General features: G+C 67.5%; 1 protein-coding gene across 2 annotated transcripts; it reads right to left on the reverse strand.

Annotated features, from left to right (window-relative positions):
* Positions 1–888: 888 nt before the first annotated feature.
* SMTNL2 (smoothelin like 2) lies at positions 889–9,754 on the reverse strand. Of its 2 annotated transcripts, none has more exons than XM_056806938.1 (8): positions 9,116–9,754; positions 4,745–4,832; positions 3,849–3,965; positions 3,511–3,568; positions 3,239–3,403; positions 2,518–2,635; positions 2,298–2,449; positions 889–1,115 (listed from the first exon to the last, which is right to left on the reverse strand). In XM_056806938.1, exons 1-8 carry the CDS (start codon positions 9,503–9,505, stop codon positions 989–991), a joined length of 1,215 nt encoding a protein of 404 aa, XP_056662916.1. In that variant the 5' UTR covers positions 9,506–9,754; the 3' UTR covers positions 889–988. The 2 variants fall into 2 exon arrangements, with proteins under 2 accessions (XP_056662916.1, XP_056662917.1); XM_056806939.1 differs by lacking the exon at positions 9,116–9,754 and adding an exon at positions 5,952–6,370.
* Positions 9,755–10,397: the final 643 nt, after the last annotated feature.

Consider the following 10,397-nt stretch of genomic DNA (forward strand, 5'->3'; position numbering starts at 1 on the left):
TTGTTGTCGACCGACCGGCCGTGCCCAGCTCCCGGAAACGGGGCTGCCTCGCAACGGTGCCCGGAGCCAGGCTTCTTTGTGCCCCTCTGCCCCGGGCTGCCCAGTCCGGGCCAGATGCCCACTCGTCATGCCCCACGCGATGCCCAGCAGCAAGGGCTTCCACAGCCGACAGAAGGAGTGGGTCGGGCCCCGGGAAGCTGCACCCCGACCCGTGGTAGCCCTCTGAGCCTTCCCCTCTAGGCCTGGGGCCCCACAGGACCAACGAGCCCCCCAAGCCCTCGGAGGGGCGCCTGCTGGGGGCTCAGAGCAACTGTGACTGAACTCGGGGAACCTCCCCCCCAGAACCCAGAAGGGGGGCCAGCAGAAATCTCTCCAAGGCCCCAGCAGGCCTGGAGCACAAGACCCAGCTAGGCTGTCCCTCGCAGCGCTACTTCCCCCAGGCAGGCGACACCACGGAGGGAGAGCCCGCAGCCCGGCCACCCCCACCCCCAGAGAGGTCCAGGGAGCGGCCGGGGCGACTGGAGGGCGGGTGGCCGAGTCCTTTGGGACACGGCGGGGCCCATTCCCCTTGCCGGCCAGCCTCTACATACTAGCTGTGGCCCTGGGCACGTCGCTCCCCCGCTGCCTGCCTCAGTTTCCTCACCTGTAAAATGGGGGCCTAACAGCACCTCCTAGCAGAGTCGTGAGGCTCCAGTGGGAGCTCTGTAGAGCGCTCAGCCCGAGGCCGCTCCTAAACGCTCCATCTTTCCTGTTAGCCCTAGCCGGGGCCCTGAAGAAGCCGGGCTCCCCGGGGCTCGAAGCTTCCTGGAGGGGCTCCCGGCCTGGGGAGGGGAGTGGCCAAGGGCGGGAGGAAGAGGAAGGTGGAACAGAAAGACGGAGCCGGCCGGCTGGACGAGCATCTTTTATGTACAAACCAGAGAGCCCGTCCGCGCCCCACAGCGCTCTGCATCAAGGCCTCTCCTGCCCCGGGCTCCCCCCAGGGGCTCCGTCACTCGAAGCGCCGCAGATGGTTGTACAGGGACTGCACGTAGGTGAAGACGCACATGGGGTCTGGCCTGCGGCCCATCGCCATCATGTCGTCCACCTCGATGAGGCGCTCGCACTGAGCCAGCTTCCTGGAATACACAAAGTCACCACCCTGTCAGCATACCCTGAGGGGGACCCACTGCTGCACCCTAAGCAGGGCCTCCAGCAGCCATGGGGACCTACTGTGTGCTGAACTCTGGGGAAGTGCTGGCCCTACTGTGTGCTTCGTGTACTACTGGCCCTACTGCGTGCTGGGCTCTGGGGAAGTGCTGGCCCTACTGTGTGCTTTGTGCAGTGCTGGCTGGCCCTAGGGAAGTGCTGGCCCTACTGCGTGCTTTGTGTATTACTGGCCCTACTGCGTGCTGGGCTCTGGGGAAGTGCTGGCCCTACTGCGTGCTTCGTGTACTACTGGCCCTACTGCGTGCTGGGCTCTGGGGAAGTGCTGGCCCTACTGCGTGCTTTGTGCAGTGCTGGCTGGCCCTAGGGAAGTGCTAGCCCTACTGCGTGCTTCGTGTACTACTGGCCCTACTGCGTGCTGGGCTCTGGGGAAGTGCTGGCCCTACTGTGTGCTTTGTGCAGTGCTGGCTGGCCCTAGGGAAGTGCTGGCCCTACTGCGTGCTTTGTGTATTACTGGCCCTACTGCGTGCTGGGCTCTGGGGAAGTGCTGGCCCTACTGTGTGCTTCGTGTATTACTGGCCCTACTGCGTGCTGGGCTCTGGGGAAGTGCTGGCCCCAGCAGCCATGGGGACCTACTACACTTGGCTCTGGACAAAAGGCCTGAATTCGGGGGCAGATGGTGCTCTGCTCCATCATGGGGGCTCGCTGCCCCACCGCCCAGAGGAGACAACAGGAGGCTGGGAGGGGCCTGATGCCCCGCCCAGCAGGTAGGGTCACGCCCTCGGGGAGGGCACCCCAGGCTGGTCTGCGGCTGGAAGGCCCAGGCGAGATGGAGCTGTGGGTGCCGGTTTGAGGCGGCTCCGGATGGCAGCCCGCCAACAGCTGGGCCCGGGCCAAACTTGACGCCCAGGAGTGAGCCCTCCTCTCCAGCCTCCAGACCTTTACCCCGGCTGTGTGCCCCCCGTGCTGGGAGGTTCCGCCTCACCACCGGCCTCCCCCAGGGCCTTGCCAAGATCCTGCTTGCCCAGAGCGTGAGGGCCGCGGCTGCCCTTGGCCTCTGTCCCGGGGCCTCCCCTCCCTTCGGGGCCGTCCTGAGGATCGGTGCCGGGCGGAAGGGCCGGGCACGGGGGCTCCCCCCGGCGCCCGCGACTCACTCGGCCGTGGTGAAGGCCAGCTCGAAGTTGTGCCTCCGGTGGCGCGGGTCGAGGGCGCCGTAGTCGAAGGCTTGCGGGAAGAAGGCGTGCACGAGGGCGCAGAAGGCCAGGCCGTCGCTCCAGCTGGACGAGAAGTTGTGCAGGTCCAGGTGCTGCGGGCGGGAGAGGGCGGTGAGGCGGCGCCCGGCAGGCGGCCAGGACCCCCCCCCCGGGGGCTCACCTGGTAGCCGGCGGTCTTGGAGCGGCACCAGTCTAAGAGGATCTGCTTGATGCTGCTGGCACTGGCCACGCCGAAGCTCTGCGAGCGCTTGAGCTTGGCCCGTCCCTCCCCTGGGCCCCTGGAAGACAGGCAGACGGGGGGCTGCGGGGGGATGGGGGGGGAATGGGGGGGCGGGGGGCAGGGGGCTGCGGGGGGGCACGGGGGCTGTGGGGGGGAATGGGGGGGCACGGGGGCTGCGGGGGCTGCGGGGGGGCACGGGGGCTGCGGGGGGCACGGGGGCTGTGGGGGGGAATGGGGGGGCAGGGGGCTGCGGGGGGGGCTGTGGGGGGAATGGGGGGGCATGGGGGCTGCGGGGGGGCTGTGGGGGGCACGGGGGCTGCGGGGGGGCTGTGGGGGGCTGCAGGGGGGCACGGGGGCTGCGGGGGCTGCGGGGGGGCTGTGGGGGGGAATGGGGGGGCAGGGGGCTGCGGGGGGGCACGGGGGCTGCGGGGGGAATGGGGGGGCACAGGGGCTGCGGGGGGCTGCTCTCCTCCCAGGCCCACACATTCCACCCCCCCTCCTTCTGAGGGAAGCCAAGGGCCACAGCATCCCAGCCACCGGTCCTGCGGGGGACCCTGGGGGCTCAGCGTGGGCGGAGGGGATTCAGGGGACCCGGGGGCTCCCGGGAGGCCCCCTGCGGCCTCCCCACCCCCGCTGGCACTGCCGGGGCGGCCGGGCGTACCTGCCCGCGTCCTGCTCCCACTTCTCAAAGAGCGCTCGGCGGGCCTGGGCCCCCGAGGTCCTGGGCAGCGTCTGCGACCTCACCAGCTCCCTCCGACGTTCTCCGGGCCGATGGCTGCCGGCGGGCGGCGGGGACGGAGACCCGGGAGGCGTGGCCTGCTGGGAGCTGGAGAGAGGGCGGCTCAGCCGGGCCGCGGCCCCCCGGCCCCCCGAGCCCTGGCCAGGCGCAGCCCCGGCCCCCCGGGGGGACACGGGCGCCGCCCGCTTCCCTACCTCTGGCTCTTGAGGAAGACGCGGGCCGTCCCAAAGCCGGCGAGCTGCGGGCTCCTCTCTGAAGGGCAGCAGACGAGGGCCCGAGGTTAGGGCAAGAGCGGCCGCCCCTCGGGGTGCCCCCGCGCCCAGGCAGGCTGACCGAGCCACTCCGGGGAGCTCCCGCCTGGCCCGGCACCCCGCGGCCCTTCTCCCCACTGAAGCGAGGGGGACACGACGGGCCGCTAAAGAGGAGCAAACGGAGGCTGGGCGACGCGCCCGGGCACACAGCTCGGGAGGGTCTGGGCACGGGGCGGCCGGGTGCCCTGGGGGGATGGGCCCTCCGCCGCCCTCCTCCCTACCTGACTGGCCGGAGGTCCTGGCTGGGGCCTCGCCGGGGCTGGCCCTGTCCGGGCCCCGGGTGACGGCGGTGACCGGCTGGTGGGGCTCGGGGATGTCGGGGGACAAGCGGCCCGGCCCTGGAGAGAAGGGGGGCACCAAAGGAAGCGGCTGGCCAGCTCCCCTCCCTTCCCGGCCCTCTGATGGACAAGACGAGCAAGACGCGCTCTCTGGCCCCCCCCCCCCCCGGGCCAATTCCGGCCCGGCCTTCGCCTCGGCTGCTCTCTCCTGAGGTCCTGGCATTGGCCGCCCCGGTGCCCGCCCCGGCACACAACATCCCCCAGGCCCCCTTGCTTGCCTCCTACTCTCCAAAGCAACCCAAGTCAGGGCCCGCCTTCTCCAGGAAGCCCTCCTTGACTGCCGCCACACACTGACCTCTCTTCCCTGGTTCCTACAGGCCTCCCTGGGGACACTGCAGGCAGCAAGGAAGGTGTTTTCTGACTAGTGATGTCTGCGGGTTGCCCTCCCCCCCTTAGTGGGCACAGCTGGGCGCGCTGCCAGCCTATGGGCAGCACTCAAGGGTATTCCTTCCCCCCGTTACCTGACCGGGACTCTCCTCCTCCACCTGGCGGGGGCCCAGCCACTCCCCCGAGGAGGGAAGCTCTCTTCTTCCATTGCCCTCTGGGACAGCCCACTTGGCTTCTTGGGGCTCCCCAGCATGGGGCAAGTAGGTCCCCTCCATACCGACCCTGAAGGCAGTTCTTCTGCAGGATAAATGCCCTCGGGGATGCCCACTCGATGCCCACCCACAGCATGGCATCATCTCCAGCCTGCTCACTGCTGCCCACCCTTGGCATGGCACACTCAGCACAAGAGGCAGGCTGGGCAAGTCCCCCCCAGGCAACAACCACCCACTCACCTGCTGCCCTCTGATGCCCGTTCTCCAGGATGGAGGAGTTGGAGCCTCTCTTGGCCTCGGAATTAGCCCCTTCTTCCTGCTCCAGGCTCTGGAAAGACCCCAAAGCAACACGTGTCCATGAGCCCCTCTGCTGCCCGCGGGGGCGGGCGGGGCGACAAATGGCGCTCCGTTTTTGCGGACAGGGGACTGAGGAGGCGCAGAGGAGAAGGGGGGCTTGGCTTGGGCTGCCCAGAAAAGCAAAGGCCAAGAGGTGGGACGGTCGAGACCCGCGCGAGGATTCCATCCACTAGCGCCCAGCTGGGGCCCAGAGTCGTAGCAGGGCAGCTTCATCCACTCTGACATTCACTCGGTGGGACAGCCCAGACAAGCCAAGAAGGTGGCAGAAAATGGCTTAGATCAGCACCTCCCACCACATGCAGCCAAAGGCAGGGCTGCCCTCAACCCAAGGCGGGACGGAGCCACACAGAGGCATAACCTCGCCAAGACGGCCCCCCGGTGGCCCCAGCGTGGCACCGATGCCCAGAGAAGCCGACTGGGGCAACGTCTCTGCATCGACCGTCCCATCGGAGCTGGACGGATGGACGACTGACCAGGGAATGGATGACAAGATGCACAGGAGACTGGAAGCTCCAGGGGGTGGGCATGGCCAGCCCTTGCCTAAGAAGACCGAGAGCCCCTGGACGACGGGGTTGGGAAATGCGACCCTGCTCTCTCTGCACAGGTAGGAGATGAGGGCTGGGGCGGGGCCGGCTTCAGGGGTCCCAGAGGCAGGTGGTTTCTTTAACTACTTGGCAACAGTGAAATCTCAGAAGCGTGATCACTGAACCACATGCACAGTCAGGAGATGTGGGTTCGAATGCCACCTCCAATGCTTACCAGCTACCCCAGTTCAACTCCGTAAAACAGAGATGGCCCTTGGCACCCCCCTCCCCAAGGCCAGTGGGGGTCAAGTATCCTCTTCCTCAGACTGCCTAGACCAGTTCAGAGCATGACCCGCAAAACCAGGCAGCCACCTCCCCACATCACAAGGTCCACCAGGGACTCGCCCTCCTTGTCCCCAGGCCTTTTTTCCAACCACATGACACGTACAGTGGGTGGTCCATGACTATTCGTGGGCCTTTGAGCCAGCCTATCTGTATGTGTTCGTGGCTGTCCTCTGACCATTCTGCTTCCTCCACTGTGTCCCTGCCAGGATCAAATTTCTCACCCCTGTCAGCCCACAGCTGAATCCAGGGAGACGACGATGGCCACAGCAAAGCAGGGGCACCTCCAAAATGCCCCACAGTCTCCAAAGGGTGAGAAGGGGTGAGGGTGGCCTGTGTGGTGCGACTCCCCCACCAGGGACCGCCAGAGACATGTTCCACCAACGGGGGCTCAGGGCACCTTCGCTCCAGCCCTGCACACCCCAGAAAGAGTGGCCAGAGGTAACCAAGCTGCGTCCCAGATCAAACTGCTAAACAAACCCCAAACATCTCTGTTCCCTTGGTGGCAGGTCACATGAGATAATGCTGGCAATGAGCAGCCCTTCTGTGGGCCCCAAGACTGCTCGGTGGATGTTGCCAGCGTAACACAAACTCTGAGAGGTCCTTATTTCTTGGCTGTTTCTTGGGGGAGTGGCTAAGCTCGCTGAGCTCAGAGGCTGCCCAAGTGGAGGCCTGGAGCTCCCTCTCCCACCCCCCTGGCAGGGGACTAGTTGAAGGTATGGTGTGTTGAGTCTGTGGCTGGCTAATGCTGGCAAGATCAGGCTGGAGCCATAGATGGAGAGGAAGCAAGTCAGGAAGGGAGACCCGTGATGATCACAGTGGTTATGGCGAGCCAGCATGGCTTCACCAAGAACAAGGCATCACACTAGAAAAAAGGCAATAGCAACGCACTGCACATGGAAGGGGTGGGCGCCATTTTTATTCTGAGAATGGGGATCATCGGGAACGGCATTCAACGGCACGCAGATGAGCGCTTTCTTTAGAGGAAAGGAATAGAAAACGAAGAGAACCATGCTGAGCTCGGAGTACGTTTATGGCTTGCAACCCGCTGACGTACTTTCCCGGGCAACGCTCACTCCAAGACAGAAGGGCCACCTGATCCCAGCTCACCAGAAAGGTCTAGGTGGCACGCTCACAAGCTGGGGGCCTTCCCGCAGAGAAATCTGTCCTCTGAATCAGCCTGGCCATCCCCTGGGGAGCATCGTCACCAAGGACAGCTGCAAAGAGCAACTAGAATTGTCTGAGAGTCCACGAAATGGAGGTGTGCAATGGGGCTAGAATGGATCCCGGAGATAAGGAAATGTGGAATGATTGAGGGGAAAAAAGCAGAGCCCACGGACAGCAGCCACACCCAGATGAGGGGCATCCACCCTCCAACACCGGCCACCAGACAGCCAGAAAGAGCCCTAGGAGATGGCAGTCCTCGGGGCACTTGCCAATGCTCCCCGAGAACCTGCCTGGGTCTTTTCATGATGTTTTTCCCGATTTAGGGGGCTGCCGTGGTTCCAGGGAGCAACGTGGCTGACGACTCCCCCAGCCCTCCTCCATCCTTGGAGTGGCCGTTCCTGGGGAATCCGGGGCTGCTGCCGCCTCAAGGCCAGCCCAGCCTGTGCCCCACTGGCAAGGCTTTGGAGAACAAGCATCTGAACCCGGGGCCACAGTGGGTCTGGGCCCAGGAGAGAAGGTGCCTGACCAAACCTCTTCTTTGCCTAGAATCCTGCAGATCCTGTCAGAAGGACCCCAAGGTGGTCTGGGAAGCCACAGCAGCCTCAGAGGTGCCTAGGCCAGTGAAAAGACAAATGAGTTCCCAGGGAATGTCAGAGGCAGGACTCGAACTCGGGTCTTCCTGGTTTGGGGGTCAGTGCTATGCACTCTGCCTCTTCAAACCCAGCCGGGAAACTGGGAGCAGCTGGACTAGCAGGAAGAAGAAGACCGAGTGGGCAGAAGGGGATTCCCCAGTGGATAGAACTACTTGGGCAACCAGCCAGGCTCCCCCTGCACCCTGTCTCCTTGGGGTCCGGCCAGCTCCAGCCCCAGCCTGGAACGAACACCTCCCGCTCCTCTCCCTGTGAAGCCCAGCTCAAAGACACCTCCTCCAGGTAGCCTACCCTGACTCCCCCTGGCACTCATCCTGGAGGTCGAGGGCTACCCCAGCACTGAACACCGGCCCACTGAAGCAGTTTCCAGACCTTGGGCACCCCGAGAAGCCAGGGCTGGAGGCACCCTGTGAGATCCCATCTCCCTTCCCCTTCTGGCGGGGTTGGGGTCCCTCGGCTCGGGGCTTTGGAAAGCAGCCATTTGTCTGACGGGGGGGGGGCCCAGACGGGCCCCTCCCTCAGGCCTCTCCCAAGTGGGTCACTTGGTCCAAAAAGCGCCCCTCCCCGTCCCAGGGAAGCCCTGGGGGGCAGATCCTGGCAGAGGCGGCTTCCACCACAAGGGGGCAGCGTTCCAGGAAGCCGGGGAAGGAAGGGAAGGAGCCCGGAGTCCCAAGGCGGGGCCGCCCCTCCCCGGCGAGACCCCCCCCCCCCCCCGTGCCCAGTTAGGTGCCCAGCAGCAGAGGTACGCGGAGGTCCCGCTAGAGGGCGCCCGTGGACTGGCTCAAGGCACAGCAAAGGGCAGGCCGAGTCTGGGCAGCCCGGCTCAGCAGGGCCCGGGCTGGGCTTCCAGGCGCACTTCCCGCCCCGCCCCGCCCCGGTGCCCAGCCACACTGGCCAGAGAGGATGCCGGGAAAGAGTCCGCCGGCAGCCAAGTTCCATCCCACCGGAGTCGGGGCTGGCAGCTGCCCCGGGCACACCGGCCAGCTTCGAAGAGACCCCGAGCCTTGGCCATTGGGGAGAGCCGGGCGAAGGGTGGAGGAGGGCAAAGGCAGCCATTTCTCCCCAGGACGCCCCCAGGCCAGCAGCCTCGCAGGCCCCGGGATGTCCCCGGTCTCGCTTCGGCTGGGGTTCGCTCAGCCCCCAGAGAGCCCCCCCCTCCCGTCGGCCACTGGGCGGAGCGAAGGAAACTCGGGAAGTCGGGAGACAGGTGCCCCGCCCCGCCCCCGGCTCCGGCTCCTCCCGCAGCCGGGCTCTCTTTTCCATCCCGGGCAGCCGGCTCCTGCGCTCGCCCGTTGTCACTCGAGCGCGCCTGGCAGACCGGGCCTCCCGACAGCTGCCCGCGTCCGTCCTTGTCACTCACGCGGGGGGCCCAAGGTTCCAAGGACCCCAGCAGCCCCGATCCCCGGTCCCCTCTCCAGCCTGGAAAAACAAGCGAGGGAAACTGAGGCAGGGCGGCGCGGGGGGGGGGGGCGGCCGATCGAGGCTAAAGGTCAGGAAGGGCGTCTCAGCCCGAGTCCGCAGCAAGCCCGAAGGGAGCCCTCCCGCAGGAGCGGGATGCGTCCGGCACTCACCTGGCCGCGGCCCGACAGCGAGAACACCGCGTGGCTGGCGAAGCGCGGGGGCCCCCGGGGGCTGGGGGAGGCCGGCTCGGACCCGCCGCCGCCGTCGCCGTCCACACTCAGGCCGGCGGCGCGCTCCAGCGCCTCCACGTGGCGCGCCAGGCGCCCCAGGTGGGACCGAAGTCGCTCGTGTTCGCTCTGCAGCTCGGCCACGGCGCGCGCCAGGGGCCCCGCCAGCCCCAGCGCCTCGGCCACCCGCCGCTCCACGCCGTGCTGCAAGCGCGCCACGTCCGCGCGCAGAGCGCGCACCGCTTCGGACAGTCCGGCCGCCTCCACGCCCTCGAAGCCGGGCTCCGCCTCAGCGGCCCCAGCCCCGACCTTCTCTCCCGTCGCGCTCTCCATGGCTCGGCGCTGGGCTTCGCGTAGGGAAGTGTCTAGCGCGCCCGCTCCGTCGCCTCAATTTCAGGAGGGGGCCGCGGAGGGGGGCGGAGCTGACGGGGGAGAGGCGGGGGTGGGGACCAGAACCGCTCGCCCGGGCCCCCTCCCACCAGAGCGAGCAGGGGGCCAGGCCGGGGAGGGGGGCCCGCTAGGCCCGAATCTACGGACCTTCTCGCTGGCCTAGAGGGAGGCCGAAACCCGCGAGCCCCCCTCCTTGGGGGGAGGGCCAGAGGCGGGCAGGTGCAGGGGCGGGGCACAGGGAGGAGGGGCTGAGGACCCCGGCGGTCCAGCCCGGAGGCTCCCCACCCCCACTCGGCCTGGGCTTTTTTTAGCCTGTGGTGTGAGACATCTTGTGCAGCCCCCGGTGGCCTACCCGCCCCCCCCCCCCCCGAGCCCCTGGCGGCGGGGCCAGCGAAAGGAGCGTCGCGGGCTCGGCCCTCCCTTCCCCTGGGGAGCTCGCCCAGGGAGAGAGCAGGGGGGCGCGGGGAGCCCAGAGGGACGAGGAGGCGCCCTGCCCTCCTTGAAGGAGAGGAGCCCGTGAAGGGCTTATTGTGGACGCCGCCGCCGCCGCCCTCAGCCTCTCGAGTGAAAGATCCGCTCATTTGGCCGGCGGGTGCCCGCGAAGACCGACTCATCTCCCCCGCGCAAGCCGAGGCTGCCCTTGAATGCAGGGCGGGCCGGATTCCGAGCTGTCACTTACTCGGGCTCTGGCGGAGGGGGGAGCCGCCTCGCCGCCGCTGCCGGGCGCTGTGGCCCTCCCCGTAACTGGCTGGGGGCGGGGCTCCTGGAAGCCCGCCGGGCGGCCTCGCTGCCGCCCTCCCCGTAACTCCGGGAGGCCCTGGACTGCAGCGCGCCC

The sequence above is a fragment of the Monodelphis domestica genome, chromosome 8, assembly GCF_027887165.1.
Source record: "Monodelphis domestica isolate mMonDom1 chromosome 8, mMonDom1.pri, whole genome shotgun sequence".
NCBI classification, from domain to species: Eukaryota; Metazoa; Chordata; class Mammalia; order Didelphimorphia; family Didelphidae; genus Monodelphis; species Monodelphis domestica.

Coding starts and splice junctions, on each gene's coding strand:
- SMTNL2 (XM_056806938.1), bottom strand. CDS start 9,505: ATGGAGAGCGCGACGGGAGAGAAGGTCGGGGCTGGGGCCGCTGAGGCG. Junction 4,833..9,115: donor CGCTGTCGGGCCGCGGCCAG/GTGAGTGCCGGA, acceptor GGGTCTTTCCAG/AGCCTGGAGCAGGAAGAAGG. Junction 3,569..3,848: donor CAGGACCTCCGGCCAGTCAG/GTAGGGAGGAGG, acceptor GCTGCCCTTCAG/AGAGGAGCCCGCAGCTCGCC.